The sequence below is a fragment of the Grus americana genome, chromosome 10 (assembly GCF_028858705.1).
Source record: "Grus americana isolate bGruAme1 chromosome 10, bGruAme1.mat, whole genome shotgun sequence".
Classification (NCBI taxonomy): Eukaryota; Metazoa; Chordata; class Aves; order Gruiformes; family Gruidae; genus Grus; species Grus americana.
In genome coordinates, this window is record NC_072861.1 from 22,520,167 (window position 1) to 22,541,122 (window position 20,956).

General features: G+C 41.7%; 1 protein-coding gene across 1 annotated transcript in view; it reads left to right on the forward strand.

Moving 5' to 3' along the window:
* Nucleotides 1–20,956, forward strand: part of IQCH (IQ motif containing H) — a 71,271-nt gene that overhangs the window by 42,643 nt on the left and 7,672 nt on the right. Inside the window, exons 15-17 of the mRNA XM_054837291.1 lie at nucleotides 4,691–4,811; nucleotides 6,408–6,694; nucleotides 18,162–18,329. Coding sequence (XP_054693266.1) covers nucleotides 4,691–4,811; nucleotides 6,408–6,694; nucleotides 18,162–18,329 — 576 coding nt within the window. The remainder of the gene's footprint in view (nucleotides 1–4,690; nucleotides 4,812–6,407; nucleotides 6,695–18,161; nucleotides 18,330–20,956) is intronic.

Below are 20,956 nucleotides of genomic sequence, written 5' to 3' on the forward strand. Positions count from 1 at the left end.
CTACGAAAAGGGATCTCGCGGCATATTGCCGTTGCCAGTTTAGGAGTGTTCAGAGGAAATAGAAAGGATCTCTCTTTCTAAACAATCCTGGTTTATTTATTTTTTATTGGTCTGTTAGCAGATGTTGAAGTAGTTCAGGGCACAATGTAAACATGTGCTTTTCAATGGAGGTATGGTAAATAGCAAAGTATACAATGAAACAAGCAATCCGGAGGGGGTTTTTTGGGCTAGGCCAGTGTTTGGGGTTTGGTTTTTGTTTTTTTTTTTTTTGCTTTTTTGTGTGTGTGCATGTAGTTGAATTTCGAATGAAAAGAAGTGCTTGATCTTTATATTTTGAAATCCTCAGCGTGCAGAGTGACAGCGTGAGCCAGAAGAGAAAACCGTGGCCCCATGTGGTGTGAAAAAAGGAACAGCAGTTTAAGTGCTGGAAAGTTGAAAGAGAACTAACCTTCTTGTTCTTGTAGTCAAGGAAAGTGGCTGTTTTGTGCTTTTGTATTGAAGCATAGCATATGTGCCTCAGTTTGACAAAAAGCCTCTCGAGTCAAAGCAACCCTGGTCCTGTGTGCTGATCCAAAGCGAAGGCCGTGATAATGAGGGACGGGCTCTCAGGAAGCAGTGAGTAGATAATACTACATAAGTGGAGAATTCTGTGCACTGTTTTCGCCGTTCTACTTAATGCAAGTCGCAGCCACGGTGAATCGCTTGCCATACAGCTGAAATGGGCCATTAGCTATCGGGGAAAATTGTCTTTGCTACTTTCAGCAGATGGAGCAAATATTTTACAAAGCAATTTTACATACGAAAAACATTTGTGTTACTTGGTAATGATGGCTGTTTTACATGATGTTACCTTCTATCAGAACATACTTTTCCAGCTCGTGGAAGGCAAAATTGGCACTTTTTAATTTTAAAATTTGCCGTTAACAATTAAATGCCTGGGCTTTAAATCAGGTTGCAAGCTTCCAGTAGATAGGGTATTCAGTGTATCACTTCCAAAAACATTTCCATTTTTATAAACCTCTCAGATTGTGGTGTTCAGTGCGGTAGATTGTGGTTCTGGCCAGCGTGTACCTGTCTGAATTAGAAAAAAAAAAGTCAAACCAGTTTAGTTTGCAAAATAGGAAATAATGAAAGTTATTTGGACAGGCAGGCAGCAGACACTGGACGCTTCCAAGCTTGCCGTGTTTGCTGGTGTCGCTGAGAACAGAGGAATACGCTAGGCTGGACCAATTCACGTCAAGGCAGCTGGAATAAGTTATCAGAGCTCCACTGATCGCCACATAAAGGATATACTGTATAAACGGTATGAATTGTCCTAGTGCCAATGAAGTGGCATAAATTGCCACAGCTTCATTGGCTTCGGCAGAGATGTGGCAGTTTGTATTGCTGAGGATCTGTCTGCTGATTTTATTCTTCTCTGGGCCAGTCAGCTTTACTTATTTGGAGTTACTTTCTTCACTCTATTTTCTTGCAAGTTCTAAATAATTTCCTTTCAATCTGATTTTTAGCTAAAAAGCCCTAGGTCTTTCTCATGCATTCTGCTCTGCAGCCTCTTTCTGTCCTCAGGTCTTTTTTCCTATTTCTAAGTCTATTTCTTCTTTCTATTTATTTACTTATCTTCTCAACAGGCTTTTCTTTGCTGGCTAATCTGTCTCGGGTAGATTTCCTCCCAGTGCCTTCAACATATGCCACATTTGGTCCTAATTTTTTCTTGCAACTGCCATTCTAAGAAAGCCTTTCAAAATTCAGCTAGCAGAAGGGTGAGAAATTATTTTACATTTTGGAGGGAAAAGGTGTGGGTTTTTTTCATGCTTATTATTATAAAAAGGTACAAACCAGATTTTGATAGATTTAAAGATTTCTACGTGATGTTAACAGTATCTGGATTGCTTATTTTTACTGGTACTAAGAAACATCAGCTGAAAGATTTGAACAAATGCTCCCTGTTTCCATTGAGCCTATGATTCTGAATTGTTTTGGGCCACATCAAGAGATAAAACATTGGTAAGCTCTGCTGGAGATACCGTCCAATTTAAATGAAATTAGCCTACCGAGCACTGATCCTTTTAAAAGGGTTGACTTCATGAGTGAATGTTGGATCCGGGCTTGAATTTGCCTACTAAAACTCCCTATAATCAGGATTATTGCCTTTTTAGAGCTTACAGTTGCAAAAAAACCCCGTTCAACTAGAATTCCAGGTGCTGATCCTTAAAAAGCGGTTGCCCGACTCCCTTCATTGAACACCTTGTCTACCTAGGCATGACTTGTTAAATCCGCTGTTATGTTGGGTTTGATCTCAAGAACATTTTTCAGATTTTCTTGACTGAAATGCTTCTTCAAATGCTATTTGACCTCATTTAAGCAACCAGTGCTGGGTCTGTCAAGGAAGTACCACAACAGTCTTGCCTGTCTAATGTCCATCATATGGACAGAGAGAAGTAGCATATGATGTCACTACATGCGAGGATGAGGTGAATGGAGACTCTGTCTTACCAGCAGCTTCCATTTGTGAGCCAGGGGAGCGTGACCTTCGGTACGCTTCAAAGTCTGGAAGTTCTGCCTGATTTTGCATCCCCTTTAAGGAGTTTTTGTCACAGCCACGTGTGATCCTTGAAAACAACTCTGCCTAAAAGGAGCTACAGCTCTCCCCAGCGCTGTTCCACGGAGCTGGCGCGGATGCTCTCGTGTCCCTTGGAATTATTGCAATGGCAAATTGTGTCCCAGTTCACGTCCCCATAGTTTAATTGTTACTTACGCAGGCTTGGTCACAGCGCTCTCAACTGCTTCTGCACATCCAGCTGGGATTATTGGGGTTTTTTCCCCAGTAATTTATCAAAAGCTCTCAGGCAGCCATTGCATACCTCTTCTTTTGTTTGTTTTTATATTTCTGTTTAAATTGCACAATACCCGGAGTCATTAGATGAGACTCAGTGTGACAGAGGTATCGCTCAACGCACTGGCAGCTGCAAATGGATTTGTAGGTCAGCAACTCCATGACATCGATCATGGCTCAGATCCTCTCTCCAAAGCTGCGTTTATTTTCAGGAATCACCCAATCTTGTGACTTCTTTGCTTGGCAATATTTCAATGCAAGTACAAATCAAGACAAAGCCAATTGATATTTGCTCACTGTTCTGTTTGTCAGCTGAGATATCCAAAACCTAAACTCCTTCTTACAGATTTTAAGGAAATGAGCAGTGTAAGACCAGAATCTGGGTAGACTCCGAACTTGGATGTCACACTTTATCTCGTCCTTTGGTTTTGCCGTCAGGTTGAGGTCGTGCTGCTTACCATATTGATATACTGACTGAAACAATTTTTTTTAGCATTTTTTCTGAGAGGTTTAAAGTCAACAACATACTTTTCTCCTTAGTATATATGATGGGAGCCCACATAGCCCAGATCAGCATCATTATCTAAGCACCTCAATAGTTTTAAGGCATTTTTTTCTCAATTGCGTGGGAGGCAGGGACAGCAATTGTCCCCCTTTCCTGGCTGGGGCACAGACAGAAAGTGACTTTCCCACAGTCTCACAGGCAGACTGCATTCAGGAACGAGATACATCTGGGTCTCATATATACAAAGATGATACCCTGATCATCCACCCATCCTCCTTCTCCTCATTCTGGTAGATAAATCACAGTAAGCTGACGTTGAATTTGTATTTTTGGTTACGTTACATCATGCGCTTCATGACAAAGCCCATCTCTTCAAACTCGCTGGTCTGCAAAAATAGTTTGGCTTTTTCCCCCCTCCTCCTATTCTTAGATCTTAGCCATAAGGTTTTATCATGTTCCTCCAGAGCTCAAGATAATGCAGTTGTGGCTTAGGACATTGCCAAGATCAGAGGATGGCTGGTCATCTTCTGCAGCACGGGATGGGGATGCTGAAGAGAGGGGATGTAAAACAGAAGCAAAGAGACCCAGGGGAAGCAGGCAAATGCTTATGAAGCAGCAAGAAAAGGAGCCTGAAGCAATAGAGTCAGGGTTCTTGCACTTTATATGCTTGTGTACTTCTGGGACATTTTTGAACAGTAAAAGCAATGCAGTTAGTTTCTGTATTTAATGGGGTTGTTTTGTGTGTGTGATAATATAGTAAAGAATTTGAAACTAGGAAAAAGCTGGTTTCTCTCCTATAGATTTCTTCCAAAGATAGAGGTACAAATACACTTTTGAATTAATGTTTCAGATTGGAGAATGAAAAAGGATATTTGCCGCTTTAGAAATGTGTTTGGTTGATTATTCCTCCTTTTTTTTTATTACTAAAAGGTGTTTGGGTTGATATAACAGCTTAATCATAGAGTCAGTAAAACTCTTTCTGGCATATGTGACTATTTCAATAAGTTCACTTTCAAAATATAAACAATGTAGAAGTTATTGACTGCTGGTATTGATCCCTAAGCAGTTACCAAGTGCTTAGCATTTTCAGTTGCCAGATCAAATTATTGATATAAATTATAATGAAATAGATGCTATACTGAAGGGGGGGATTGCCTTTCAGAGAAGGACAGTTTTCAATAGGAGGGAAGAGTAGTAAGTAGAAAAATTAAAAAAGGCTTCCTGACTGTGGGTAAACAGTAACCACATTTTTTTTTTTTTGCCTGTTGGAGGCCTGGTTTTTAATCACCCCACAAGCAGTTTTCATTTCTGTAGTAAAATTGCTTGTGGTTCTATTTAATTTGTTTCTGCAGGAGCCAGCTTTGGTGAAGATCTCCCAGGAGCTGCCGGGCCTTTTAGCACAGCACGTACAGCCAGTCAATGAGAAACGATTCCCTACATGGGAAAAATTCCTCCAAACATTTCTTAGTCAAGGTAAATAAGACTGCAAAGTCGCTGTTAAGTGTTATAAGGAGTAATTATACCATAATGTATGCCGTATTCTTGTTAATCTTGGGCCCATTTAAATATTTATCTCCTTTTAGCTCTCCATTATGCTTCAAATGTTCATTTCCGAATGAATTGTAGGTAACTATTCTATCATTCCCATGTCCTATCCGAGCTTTTAACCTGTATTAATTCTGGATTACCTTTCTCACATGATTATGAATCAATAAGCACCGACTGCTTAATCCTGGGTTACTGTGCTAAAGGCTGTCATTTTCAGCAAAGGGCTTTAGGGAATGCTAGCATGGGAGCTTGCACATAGGTAAATGTGACAATCTTTCACCTTTGTTGGGTGTTGATGAGCAAACATCTGCAAGACTTGCTTTTCCCTCCCATAGGACCAGGAAGGGCTGTATTGTCCCTTACACTGCATTGGCACAGGCTCCTCGTTAGACCATTGCCGTGCTCTTTCTTGCCCTCCAACCAAAGGAAGATGAACAAGTTCCAATCCGATAGCTGGATGGTTTTGTTCCTGTGGTGCCGAGTCCTCAGCAGGGCTTCCTGCATTAAACCCGCTCATGGCACCTTTGGATCAAAGCTGGCCAGTACCCAACTGGCCTAGAGCTTGGAATGAGCCCGTGTTTGTGCATAAGAGGCAGCGCAGTTAAAACCCTCGTCCAATCACTGCAAATCGGCATATCCGTGAGTGGGCTTGGCACAGGCATGTTAACATCCTATATTTGTATGCCGAATTTTGGATGGAAAAGGAGTTTGTAGTTGGGTGGTAAATTTCTGTGGTGATTCTGCCCTGCCATTGTTTTGTGTTATATATAATGGATATGTACATTTCATACATTTCTTTAGCTATAGAAGAGACAAGGATGATTCAAAGCTTTGAAAGAATTTTTTTTGAAAAATAATGCCAGTTAACATACCTAGTACCAATTTTTATTACACAGTAGTTTACCCTAACTGAATGAGTTATGGCATCATATACAGTAAAAAGGCAAATCCAGAATGCCAAGCAGTTTTCTTTGTGATTTTTCCTATGGAAAACCATACTAGAAGCTGTCATCTACAAGCCTTCCCATCTACACACCAGGTTCCTTGTGTGGATGGATACCAAAGGCAGACTACTTAGATAAGACCATCATATGAGTGGGAATCTCCAAGATTAGTTCACAGGAGGAGATACCACTGCCCCCGAGGTCCAACGTGGCATTTTACTGCTGTTCTGGACCTACCTGGCATTTAGGTTCATTCATACCACCCAAGAATAGATTTCTCCAGTAAGATATGTGATTTATCCAGTTTGGAACTGCTTGCAAAGCATCTGCAGCTCAAAAGCCACTGGTTGCACTGTGCGGTGCTATAGGAGATGAGAGATCTTCTTTCTCTTCTAAGAGATTCATGGGTTCCAGCTATGCTGCTCACATGACATTTATTTACTTGCTGTATCTCCATAGCAGTCCTCCCCACAATGTCTGAGCACAATAGGAGCTGGATGGTTTCATTCTGTGCACTCTGAAGAGCATCACATGTGAATTTGATTACAAGCTTAACAGCTAATTCATTTCTTACTAGGTGGTGTGATAGAAGCCTTCCCGCTCTCAGAAAATGTCACAAACCTTACGGTGGATATGCTGATAGAGCCAACAGGCAAGATAAAAATAGTGTCATCTGGAGACCAGCTCCATGCTGACGGTCCTTTGCGATCATCTGGCACTACCATTCCACAACGTTCTGTTGATCCAGCAGTTCTTAATTCACTCTGCTTAAAAATTGGAGAAACCTGTAAATGTAAAGGAGTGCTTGGTTACTTCTCAGTTGATTTTGTGACTTTCATCCATCCACAAACGATGGAGCAGCAGGTGAGTGGGGCAGATACGTTACTTCACGTTTTCTCCCCGAGATCAAGAAATGTCTGCTTTCCTACTTGATTCCAACAGATAGCAGGAGAAAGCTTTGCCCTTTTGAACAAACTTTATTTCTAAGCCATGGGGCACGTGGATGGAGATGTAGCACATGGTTATTCTGACAATAGCATAAAATTTAGACCTGCTCTGCCAGGTGGACCTGAGGAACCTCTTTCATCAACCTGAAGAATAACAAATCAGCAAAGGCCATAGGGCTTCTTTCAAAGCTGAGTGGTAAGAAAATAATATTTTAATTCCTTCAATGACTTTTTTCCCCTAAAATAAGTGCATTCTGCATTAAGCTGGTAATTACAGGTGATGGTCTTATCTAAAGATCTTAAACATCTGAAACTAAGATGTTTAGATGATTTTAGTTTCAAACTTTTCTGAATCTCTTGTATTTTGCTCTGTAAAAATAATTAGAGGGATTATTCTACTCTTTTGAGTAAACCCATGTCCGTAAGAATGCAGATGGGAAGTTTGAGGATGAATCTAAGGAAGAGGGGATATTGATGATTTCTTACAGCAAACAGGATGGTAATAATGAACAATTTGGGTTATGTTGTAATGGCTAATTAAAGTAGAGAGAGGTAATGGAAAGCAGTGTGGTTATGTCTCAAGAAGTTCCAGCCCTGGGTCGGGAGTTACTGTCCCTTAGGTGGTACGTGCAATAGCTGAAGCAGTTTAGCCTAAATGTTCCTGTGGAATTCCCTCTGTAGATCCTCGTTTTAATGAGTCTTCCACGTGGGCTGCACTGGCCACTGGGGTTTTTGAGCCCTTTTGGTCTGTCAAGGCTCTGAGTCTTCCTGCATGCATGGCATCAAGAGTAGCGCATGAGAGCAGAGCGGTGCGTGACACCATTCCAGCCTGAGGCCACACACTGCTTTCTGCTGTACACCTTAGCACTTTGTTTGCTTTAGAGTACTTAAAAATATTTTAACAGAAGATCAGCAGATCCAGGTACTCAGTGATGCATTATGAAATTCAGGTTTATGACAGTGTCTGACTATATATCATACCTCCTCCAGTCCTGAAAACTTCATACGGTGGGCACATTAACTGCAGGCGCAGGTTGCGCTAATGTGGGAAGAGATGGGTGACCTTTTGGGGAGTCTAGACTGTTAAATAACAATATTCTAAGGTTAACACCTTGAATTACCTAGAAAGGAAAACGCTGCTGGGAAGGCAGCACAGGTTTGGAGTGCTGGAGCACTGTGTGACTTACATTAGGCATAACTGAGCAGAATGGAAGGGACTAAATAAATGTTTTCTCATGGAACCCTGCCCAGGAGAATCTTTTGTGTAGATGAGTAATGGGGTCTTTTTAAAAGGTAAAATCAGAAGCACTCGAGTGACCCTAGTCCTCCCTGCCAGAGTTTACAAGCCTGTCAACAAAACCTCATAGTCAGCTGTATCAGAACTTTTGACAACATGAAAAGTAACGTAATAAATCAAGACTCCAGAAGAGTGTTGACTCCAGAATCTGCTGTTGCCTGTGATGGATGCAGAGGAGCAGTGGATGGGTGGCCACTGTCCCTTATAATGCGCAACTGAACTTTGAGATCTTATAAGGTGATGGAATATATTGTCCCAACACAGGCTGCTTTCAGTGCCAAGGAACAAATGGGTAAGAGAATGGCTTTAAAGAAGCAATTTAATCCCTGGCATGAATGTTGATGATAAGCCTTGGTCATAGTTTGTAACCAAATATTAATCTCGCATGATTCTATGCTGGAATTATCTGGCATCTGTTTTATTAGTCAAGTCAGATTTCGTTGTCACAACATAATCTACTAAATTCTTTCACCAGTCGGACACTATGAAAAGGAAATGAAGGGCATCACTGAATACTGTATTCTGTTTAAAAATAAAAACACTTTCATGAGCTTAAAAACAGTGAAGTCAGGCTTCCGTAGCTTTGTGCCCCGAAGATAAGTTCCCATGTGTTCTCCAGCTGAAGTCACCCCGCGGCCTTTCCCATGCTAAGGCTGCTGGTGAGGCCTCTTCCCTCTGCCCACGTACTTATTTCAGGAATCCCATGGGAGTTCAGTATTTGACGATTTTTACCTTCTTCCAAATTTGGTTGATATTGGCCAATAGGATGGAATAGTATGACAGGTGTACAAATCTAAAGCATAACGCCAGGCTAAAGTAAAACAAAATTAAGTCAAATCTGGGTGAAGAGACTGAGTGTTCAGTGCTCTGGTACTGGCCTTGTGTCTGAAGACTCAAGAAAATGAGATAATTTTTAAAGAACATAAAATCCTTATCGTTAGTGATGAATAGTATTGTTGAGCTTACTGGGTACAACTATACAAATTCAAAATTAGCAGATGGATATGGATGCTAACTCAGGATCTCAGCATCAAGCCTCAATTATTTCTTGTATTTTCAATGCATTTCCTTGGTTGTTTGCTCTTTTGACATTATTTTCTTCTACAGTCTTCAATTAGGAGACTTTTTAAAGTGTTTAACTGTACAAGGGAAGATATCTAATGGGACAGGCTATGTAGTAGGGGTGGACTTTCAGAAGATGGTGTGGCTGCATGCACCCAAAGCCATGGGTGTCCAGGCGTCTGGAAATCACAGCTTGTATGGTGCAAGAAAAGGCTTTAAACACAGGTCTTGTGTTTAAACCCAGAGTTAGTATATGGCATCTCTTGGCAAAAGCTGGCTTTTTGGCAGTACTGTGATAATTATATTCCTTTTTAAGCTCAAAGGTGGCTTAAAATCAGGTTTTTGGTAACGGATACCGCTGTAGGGTGACTGTGGTAAACCAGAGCATTGGAATAATGTTAGCTCTGAAATACGGCTCACAGTTACATTTGACTCCCCAAGTGTATTTACACAAGCATTGTAATTAGAACTGCAGATAAGCCACATTGGACAACTTCCATGTAAAGTTGCTTTAAAAAGATTAAGGGATGACATTCCCACCCACTGAAGTCAATGGGAGTTTTGCCAGTTGTTTCCCTCCAGCCAGGCATTCACCGAAACACAGAAATCCTTCCTAGATTATTAAGGTTGTGACATTTCCTGGCATGAACAAGGACATATTAAGTCGGTCAGTGTTTCTTGTGGTCTCTGATTATTCCTGTCTGTTCTGTCTTGGTTTTCTTCCCTTGTTTCCAATTGATTCTACCTTACTATTTCCTATGTTTGTCAGCATGTACCACAAATTTAACATTATTTAAGCACAGGTTTTTAAATTTAACTCGATGTAGAGGCAATTAATGATGCCATCTGTCTTGTGAGAGAGAGATTACACAAAAGATTGTGTTCCTGAAAGCACTATTTTTTTGGCAAACAAGAAATCCTATTAGACTCTCAGAACATTTCCCAACTAATTTCAGAAGTGCCCGCTTTAATGCAGTAGCTGAAAGGCTCAGATACATTTCCTGGAAGTACAGTATACTTAGGCGTTCTTTTAAAGTTATATTTTACAGAAAATATCAACCGATACATGATATTTTCAGTAAAACTAAAAATTAAATATATCATTGAACATCTGTTACCAATACAGTCTGAGTATTTAAATACTTAAAAATCCCTGAAACCTTCATAAAGTTACATGCTCCATAAATACAACTCTTTAAGAAATCTGAAGGGCCAAATAAGTGAAAACACATTTCTGCCTTTGCTGTGCGCTGCAATACATGTCTTCACACATACTTCCCCAGTGCACTTGTGCAAAGGGGACTTCGGAGCAGAGGAAAGCAATGCATGTACCTTGAGTTTCAGGCTCTTCATCTAAAAGCCTTTAAAAATCGTAATCGTAAGCATAATATGAATTTTTATATCAACAATGGAGTATTGCTTGTATTTTTTAAGATGGCTGCTGTTAGCGAGTATTTCCCTTCAACATGCTGTTCCCGTATTGCTGCGTTCTTTGGAGCGGTGGTGGCCAACAGACTCTGCGTGATGGATAAGACACAACGCACGTCTGTAAGACCGTTCAACAGGAAAGCCAGAGCGAGTGTGGAGATGAGAACGTAACCTCTGTTTGAGTCACCGAGGAGCTCAGTGCCCGTCACAGACGCAGCGCTATCTTTACTCTCTTGCAGTTCTTGCAGTCCACGCTGACCAAAAGGTGACAAGAGGGATGTTGTCCTCAGGCCTGGAGGAGCTGGGTGATGATATTTCCACTAGGTTTTCCATTTGCTTCTACTCGTTACCCAAGTCTCTCCCAGCTCCCTTTCCCTCATCCTCACGGGAGCTTTTCAGTCTGTCACTGCTTGTGCAGCCCTGGCCGGCCTGTTTGCCACCGCTGCTACGTACAGCGAGTCATTCGGAGACATCTACAGATCATGCTGTCCTCCAGCTACACAGGGCTCTTCCTTAAATTATGGTAGAACTGGAGGAGGTTGCGGTTTACAACCAACAGCATCGAGGGTAGTGCCTGTAGGAGGATTTGACTCCTGTCTGATTGTCTTCACACCTGTTTGTCCTGCGGTCCACCGCACATTGTACTTTATTTCTTGCATTTCATTGTTCATTTTGCATGTAACCCTGAGGCTGAGATTGGCATCGCGGTGCCGGGTTAGCCGAGGAAGGTGGCAAGGCAGAGCCTACCACTGGCTGCGTCGTGCTCTGCACTGCCCACCCTGGAGCACAGCAAAGGTGCCCACTGTGATTTGCTCCCGAGGGAAATGGAGATGGAGACGTGTGGTTTTCAATGTCCTGGGGGAAAAAGTGGAGGAATCGCTTCTGATTCCCACTCTGTTTGCCAAGACTGATCTTTAAGAGGAAGGCCTTGACCCTTTGAAGTGGTCTTGCACAGTATTGACTGAATGCTGCTCAGATCCCAACTTGTCAAGGAGCTGCACCCAAATAAGTCCATTTAATTGAGTGGGACTGCTTGAATGCATAAACTTACTTACGTCCATAGATCTGTGGACAGATAATTTTGAGAAGCCGGGTCGTAAGTCACCTTTTTCATGGTCTGATAGCTTAGACAGCCCCGTACCTCTTGCAGCAAAACTGAGAGAACACTGGATTGAGTTCAGTTTGGGTGCAGAGGAGAAGATGAGGCAGAACATACTGAAAGGAGAATTATAGAGCCAGGAATGTTTAGGTGGGTATTCTCCCTCCATTCCAGTCCAGTGGCTTCAAAAGACCCTGAGGAGGACGGCTGCAGGGCTGCCAACCAGCCTGGGCCACGCAGGCAGCTCTGGGGTGAGGAAGAGCAGAGTACAGATGTCTCTGAAGCCCATCGATCAGCTCTGGTGTTACAATCTAGCTCATGCTTTGAGGGATGCTTTCGGTGGGATGCATTCTTCGGTATTCTCATATGCATCTTAAGATTTCTCCAGACAGACTGGAGCATTTTCTATGTGTCATTTTCAAACAAGAGTCACAGTGTTTTCATTAACCGTCTTCCGATCTCATATTCACAGGATGGAGGTTAGGGCCAGTTCTAGGGCCCTAAAATTTAAGTTTTTGGGCCTGCACCAGACCATCCCAGCAGCTGCCACGAGATGGCAGCCGGATAAGATCCTGTCTGCTATTGCTGCTGAAATAATCAATTGTATTGTGAAACTTAAAAGTCATAAAAGAAGCTCTCTTCTCAATGCCCGAGTTGCATTAATATTTTACTAATTGACATTTTAACAGTGCCATTCAATCACTTCTTTAAAAATAGCAGGTGTGCTCTTTACAATAACGCAGACATCAATATTAGATGCAGATAAACCAGTTAAACTGGAGAAAGAAAAGCTGGAATTTAGTAACTCTTTAAGGATTTATGTTGCCTTCCCTTCTCAAGTTTATCGTTTAAAGCTGAAGCATTTTTATGGCAGTTGTAAAGAATTACACTATAATCGTGACTTTATTCACTTGAGATGTCTTTACCACGAAGCACAGGCTCTGAAGCTGCATGTGCTGAAGGAGACTTAAGATGTAAATTCTTAACAACTGCCTCTACTTTTTGCTTTTTTAAAACCCGTAAGTCATAATAAAAACCCCAGATCTGGTTATCTTTGAACTTTCAGTTCTTGTTTGAAAATCAAATCTCAGTTCTAGACTTCACAAGTGAGCTCTGTTCCGGTTTAATTTCTGAACACATAAGCGTCCTGGAAATCCCAAAATCTCAAGTCAAAGCTCCTGTTACGCTATTTTGCCATGCAGTCCTATCAGGATGTGACACCTACGATTGCATACGTATCCTTATGGTATATCCTCAGAAAATGAGGATTGACTCAAGCAATAGATATTTGTTAATCCGTAGGACTGTATCATTCTTTACTTAAACTTGACCTTTGCACAGGCCTTCTTCTAACAGCTCCTGATTTACCAGAGGAGATAATTCATCTGGTTAATAACTGCTGGACCTCCACAGACATTGCCTTATAGAAAATGGAAATACATTCATAAAATAATAAAAAAAACAAGCCAAAACAAAAGGCACAAAACACCACAGCTCAGATTTTCAAGGCATTCTAGAAGCTTTTGACACCCATTTTATGTTACTTCAAAGGAAAACCTGTTGCAATCCAATAGATGTTACTAGACCTGAACCTAAATGAACAAAATTTCTAGCCTGCTGAGACAAACAGCCCAAACTAATATGTAGGTCTGGTTTTTCATTTGTTCTGCCTGTGCTTGGAGCTCTCTAGAGCTGCTGGACTGTTTTGAAGATTATATGCTACAGAGGTGGAGTTGGGTTGATGTTTCTAAGACCTGTTTTCGTTCATTTTGGGTGGTTTGGGGTTTTTTTTTTAAATGGAGGGTCAGAACAGCTACTATTCTATGTCCTGAGACACAGTGAAAAGCCTTTAATTGATTTCAGTAGGCTCATGTTTCTGTGTGTAGGTGGTTTTTTCAGTTAAAGTCTGCCACAGATAGAAATGTCATATCCTGCTTGTTTTCCTGGGAGGATACTACTGCTTTTGAAACGGGAACCTTGCTGGGAAGCTGTGTTCCTTGCTCCACTGTAACCCTAGGCGTTGCTGGAAACTCTGTCAAGATCTGTTCTTCACTGCTTTTATCCGATGCTGTGTGCTGTTTCTTTAGAGCTCACGTAGTGCCACTCTTACCTTTCCCCCCGACTTCTGCATCAGTTTCAACTGCTTCTACATTTCACAGTTTTCAAAGGCTTATTAGTGGGAGCCTGCCTGAGCTCCTTCTCGTAGTTACAAGTGGTGATGTCGAGAGCGATGAGTGCCATTTTATTTGCCATATACAATCTAGTTCTACAAAGCATGCGGGAAACCAAAGAATGGGTGGGCGAAGCCTTCGATCCCATCCCAGCACCGGTGGGGAGCAGTGCTGGTGTCTGTAAATGGCACTCCCTCCTCCTCCTCACCCCGTGCTCTGAGCCGCTGGAGGAGCTGTTGGTGGAATCGGCTCTACTGCGAAAGTCTCCGTCATCCTTCACAGAGACTGTTCTTTCAGTTGAAGAGTCGTGTCTCCATTTGAGGTGACTGGTGCCACCTTTGTTAATGCTGCTCCCTTCTCCTCCGTACCCTCTTTTCTGTGCCTGCCCCTTTGCTTGTGCGCCACACGATGCTTCGTTACGGCTGGCCAGCAGCATCAGAACTGCAGAACTGGGAGGAGCAGCCAAGCTGAGAACTTCCTGTGCTCTGACATTTTAATATGGCAAAAGAAGCAGAAGAGAGAGCGATAGGTATGTCTAAACGATATTGCCCAAATTGGTCACGTACATGTGATGCGTAGCTCTGCCGTGTTCTTGCTCTAACATTAGATGTTTTTCTCAGTTCATGTTCTTCTCCATATCTGCTGATGATGGCAGCTCTAGCCGTGCTGATTTAACTTAGTGCTCTGCATGCCAAAGAGCACTTTCAAAGCTGTGGAAATATGTGATCTTAGCACGAGCATGGTAACATCTTCACAGAAAATGAGAAGTCATCAACTATGGAGTCCACCTAATTAGGATTCTTTAGACACAGAGAGGATTCTGGTGGTCTTCTCTTTGTTTATTACAATTAATTTTAGGTTATTATGCTCAAGGGACACCTGCTAACTTCAATATGGTCAACATGTGCTTAGTACGATATAATGAGCTGCCCCTTTCCCTTTGGGAATATATATTGATATATTATTGGTGAAAGGTGCCAGACCGATAGAGCCAGCAAACAGATGTCCACTGCCAACTTCCAGAATAAGAGCACCATAGGCAGCTGCGTGGCTGTTGTAACACAGCACCAGACTCAGACCTGACGATCTTCCATCCTTCTTCAAACTACCAAAACCATCACCTGTTATTGCTATAATTTTGCAAAGAGTGCTCGTGACCTTCAGGAATTGGCATGGGACTTAGAAATTGTTCCATCAAAGAATTCAGTTGACTAGTTACTAATGATCTGGCCTGCGTTTGAACTAATAAAACGGGAAAAAATTATCCATGAAAATAAAGTGAAACCCATTGCCCAGGCCCTGTGTTCTTCCTGCAGCAGTACAAAGGGGATTTAAAGGGCACTTCTGGATTTCCCTGGCAAAAGGGAATCCCCTGCCAGGATAAAGCTGGAATCTTATACCACCTGATCCTTCTTCCTTTCTCCCCACATTAGGGATGTTCTGGGACGTATCCAGGGCAGAAAGGGACATGGCTACGTTACAGTGTTCTCTGACAACCCTGAGCCAGGAAAAGAGTCCTTGGGGGTGATCCCAGCTGGCACGCAGTAATGACCATTTGGCTGCTTTACCTTGCAGTAGGGGTGGTTCAGCCTCGGGCCCAGAACGAAAGGAGGTGGACAGGTGGCTTCCAGCCATGTTTGCCTTCCTCCCCCTCGTGCTCAGGGCTGTGGAGATCTAAAAGCAAAAAATATGTTGACTTAAAGGCAAAAAAATATGATGAATGTAACTGTGACTGAAGCTTAAGTAGGTGTTTAGAGCTGTCCTTCCTACAATGTTAGAGAGTAATGGGCAGGGGAGAGGATGGACACCTTCCTTCGTTACGCAGTATGGTCGTCAGTCCACCCTTGTAGACAATGTATGAGTGTAGTCCATCTGAGATGATGAAACCACATCCGAAGCGACTAGTTGATGCACTCGGAAAGTAAACAGAAACTCCTCAAAATAGCATTTGGTTGGTCTCATGATTTCCAGCATGAAACCCACCCTGCTAAAGGCTTTTTCTCCTCTTCCTCGTGTTACAGCCCCTTCCCTGGGCAGAGAAGAGGCTGGAGCCATCCCCTGGCACAGGGATCCAGGAGTGTTTCTGTGCCTTCCCAGAGCAGCGACTGGGAACGTGCCAGCGGGGCGATACAGCCAGGTTGGCATGCTGGGTTTTTGTTCAGCTCATGTGAAATGTATCACACAAGTAATTAATGGGTCTCTTCTCTACATCTGAAATTAAACCAATGTCACTTGCACGTACTTTAATTTTAGTTACTGACAACATGGGATTTGTTGAGTAACTCTTGCAAAACGTGCGTGCTGTCCCACGCTTGGTACGGTTTGTTGGAATCTCTACCAGGGTGTAATGAATTTGTCTTGTGCTAACGGCTGTTTGTGTTTGCCAGGCTGCAGCTTTTAATACTTTATCTGCTTCTAAACACTCAACCCATCCCCTACGCGTTGCCAGAACACAGCCCTTGTATCTACCCACATGCACCACGGCCACAGTGACGTCTTTGCTTAACTTCTGTGGTTTTTCTATCAGCTCAGCCATTTTATGGTCCACCCTCAGTCAAACCTGGCTCCTGCCCCTCTGTTGTGCATCAACAAAGCTTCCAGATAACGCCGGTGTAGACTTTGAGGTTAGAGCAATGCAGGTGTAGTATCAGGGTCTGGATTAAGAGCAACCCACTCACTACTACTAGTTAGTGAACTGTCCTCGGACATCCACAATTTTCAACAGACCCTGGTCCCCTCGTGTAGCCCTGCTGTCTGTTTCTGGGGACAAAGCATTAACTGAGAATCTAAAATCCAACTCCAACGAGGTTCAAGACACATTGGCTGTTACTGATTTGTTCATAATATTTATGGAAATTAATGCTTCTACAGTATGTATAGTTTACTATTCAGCTCATTGAAAAGGTCAGCACATACTGGAAAAGTACAGATCGATATGAAAGTTCCTTCCCGTCTTGCAGAAGTGATGATAAAGAATAAATTATTGAAGAAAATTAAGCATTATAATTGGGGAATGTTCCCCTATTACTAAGTAAAGCCAGCCATTAGCACCCGATTTGCATTTTATACCATGCAGCAGGAAATATTTAAGTTGACAAATAGGATATTTAATACCGCAACAGATACTTGGCAGTTAGATATTAACAACTGTTACTGATGTGATTTATTCAGCATTATAAAAAGGGCATTACTATGTGCATATGATTCAGAAATTAACTCCAGTTTACCAAGAGGCCTTGACTGCCTGACCTCTTAATATCCTTATAATGACGCCATTTACCATTCAAAGGCTTGTTCAAGTCATTCACTGCTAGATTTGTTTTAAAGGGGTCCACTGTAGGGCAGATATTTGTGTGCGTTAACATTTCTCATTGGCGTAGTAGGCACAAACATTTTTTAAATGGGAAAAACTCTTGGGTAAAACCACGCTCAGGTTATTGGGGGCGGAGGAGCCTCGCAGAAGCCATTCACAATACTTCCTTCTGCTGCACCCTCAGCGTGGACTAGCCTCGCAAATCCTGACTTTTACATGCGTTAATGCTTTGAAATCTTCTTGAGGTTGAGAGGAGGCTTTTATCGTTGCCTGCAAGTATGTCCTGCACACGGGTGGGGTGGGCTTCCCTTCTGCTGGCCTGTGGGATGTGTTGCACCAACGGCCCTACCATCTTACAGTCTGGTTTCTCGTGTAGTTACACGAGCAGAAATCTGAATTAGCGCCACAAACAGTGGTGCGAGTGGAAGCAGAACCATGCCGCGAGTCGTACGGTTTTCTACGTGCCAACGTAGCCACTGTTTGAGGCTGTGTATTGCTGTGGGAATCGCTCAACCCCTGTGATGACTGATACATATTCTTAAACACGGATTCCACACTCCCCTACTCCTTTTACTCGGTTTAGCTTTGCCTTTTCTATCTCAAAATACCTATTTGTAACTCAAGGTTGACTTTATTTAACCTTAACTATTCTTCAGCTGAAAAATCCAGGTGTGATATTTAGTGTTTAGATAATTCCCTACTCAACGCAATACAGGCTTTGCTGCTGTTGAGCTCATCTCTCTACTTTTACTAATTGTTGCTAAACTCTTGGTAGTACAGGTAACTGTTTTGTCCTTAGCCTTTCGGTTTTGTCTCAGAAGTTGTTTTGGAAGTTCCCATTTGGAAGTGGTTTATTGCTGCCAATGATGCACCAGCACAAGGAAACCCTATGTACACATACCAACGTGCATGAAAATAAAGGCATAGATGTTCCTTTACACAATTGCTGAGTTTCTCCCTTCTCCTCTCTTTTTTTATTTTTTATTTTAATGCCCCTGTTTGTGTTTTGATTAGGTATGGGCAACAGACCTTGACCTTTGCTATAGTGACCAGCTGGCCTTGACTCAGCTCATGTTGTACGTGACAGATGGAAATCTGGATTGTCGCTCTGGCCGCTTTGAAGTGTCTCTTGGTCCAAAGAAAATGGAAAGCCAATATATTCAGCATGAGGAGACAAAAACTGTAAGCAGCAATTTGTTTACAAATAAAATTATTAATGTAAACTACCGAAAAGTTAAAATTTGCCCTAGATCACTGTGCTAGAGGAGCTGAATCTGCTCCTTTGAGATTTTAAACTGCTACTTTTAGATTTTACAAGGTTAATAAAGTAAATGGGATACCATCACGTTAGAAATTAAAAGAAAGGTTCTGGATGCTTACGGGTACCTGATTATTCATGCTTTGTGCTCAATAATATTGATTTGTGGTAGTAACTAGCTGCTAAATATTTTAGGTAGTTTTCATGTTGTAAAGAATGTGGTAATTTACAAGTTGCAAGAAAAAGGAAGGAGGTGAAAGCACTGCCCTGACTACAGGAGTAACTTCAAAGCAGTGAAGAAGAAATCTGAGCCTTGAGCTCATGAGCTCTGATTTGGGACCAGAAGTTAGAGCACTGAAGTTCTACCTCGGCTTTGTATTTTCATGCGCAAAACTGGGGATAAAACCATCGGAGCTACATCTGCAGAAGAATCTGGACACCTACCAAGTTAAACGCAAATGTTGGTTCTCAGAACCTTCATTCAGTTCTGCATCCATCTGTTTGGTATTAATAATTATTCACTATTAATTATGGACATGGTCATTTGAACAGGGAAAGCTCAGAGCACCCTAACTGAGGTGAGTTCCCCAGCAGGAGTATGCAGTCATACTCCATCCTGCTTGCTTTCTCTGGGCCAGAGTTTCAAAGCCCAAGCGGGGAAGCGCTGGTTTGCGACACCAAGCAAGGCAGTGAGCCCCGAAGACCCCCCGCTCAATCTTTGTTTACTACTGCCGGGTGAGATTCAGCCACCCGCATTGTCACATGCTGCGAATTTGCGGACGCTCGGCTCCCCGTGGGTGTCGCACACAAAGCCAAGCTGCTCAGGATTGCAGGTTTAGGTACGAAACTCTTAAGATTGCATCCATACTAGTGCCTCCCAGGGATGGGATTTGAAATAAGATGATATTTGTGTATTGCTTTGAAATCCTGATGAAGGCAGAAGCACAGTTAACATACGATTTGCTTATTCTGCAAATTCTGGAATTAGATCAGGCTTGGTGCAGGATTTAATATGGCTCTGAATCTTCAGACTGTCCCTCTAAAAAGGGAAGAAAGGCCTTTAGAAAAGTCACAGAAGCAGCAATGTATGTAGAAGTACATGTCTACATACACATATAGGTGTAAACCAGATGCTGTTCTACACATTTTGACAGGAGATGCACAACTCCCTTTTTTTCATACGTAGAGGAATGTAGCACCATTCCAAAAATGCCATGGAGCTCTAATTTAGAGGTTAATGAGCTCTTGATCTATTGTTCTTGTCAAGCAACCACTTCTAGTTGGAGAGAAGTAAATTAGATATGATTAGTCCCAGTAGTACAAGTTTTAGAAATGAAAAGTAATCAAGTAGCAACTTTTTTTAATTAAAATTCTGTCAGAATTAACATAAATTGTTCACTATATCCTTTATTTTTCTTCTTTCTGTATTTCTGAGGGTTTTATCTCCTTAAGAGTTAACTACAAAAATGCACTCTCAGGAAAGTATCTTTAGAAAAAGAAACAAACCAAGAGACAAATGCTTTTACAGCACATGATCTGTAATGAATGATTAAGTAAAACACTTTGTGTAAAATTATGATGTTAATAATGATTCTGTCCCTTTTAATTTATTATATATTCTCAATCCTGGTAGGTTTGATTTTGATAAAACGGAACAGCAACTGAGTTTGTGTGATGATTTTATTTTTAGAAATCCTTCTTTGAAAGAACAAATTTCCTAGATACTGCTGCTACTGTAATTATGTACAAAACCAATCACTCATTATAGTTAGGATACATTATCTTCTAGACAGATGAGGCTAAATAAGCAACACATTAATAATTCATACTGCAGTTCATTATGCATGTGTATGCATGCTTTGTAGCTGAAATAAGCACCTCATCAACCTGATGCCAACCCTTAAACAATAGTTCTGTGTTATTGCAGCCACATTCAAGTTTACGCTTGTTAAACTGCTACTTGGATTATTTTATCAAGCATTCATTTATTTGTGGTCCCCTACTGCAGAGAACAGATTTTGGAAGCTCCTTTTTTAAGTTAATGACTTGAGCAATGGGTGTTATTAATTCTCAGAATATTATAAACATGATTAATTTTCAGGCAGAGATGTATTATATAAGGATTTCAACTATGTCAACTTAAATGAGTCAATGTCAAAACAAATATCATTTTAGAAAAAATACTGTAAATTACATGCTTCAACGTGCAGTATCCTCGCTTTGAATGAGCAGTCCAGTATTAAAACTAACATCACAGGAAAGCCTTGGTTTACAACATCTCTCTTCAGTTCTACTCAATGCAACATTGCTAATCTTTTGTCCTAAGCACTGGTAAGAGTTTTTAAACTCAGATGCAGTACTGGTTTTTACCCATAGTATGAACTCCGCTGGTATCAGTTGTACAGCTCCTTGGCTCAAAGACTTGCTGGAAAAATTGTGCAGATGAATGCTGTAGCAGAATGCTCAGTCTTGGAGAAACCCAATTATCCGCTTTGGAATTTCTGCTGTCAAGAAGAGCTGGCTCTAGAACGACGTACATTTCCACAGGGCA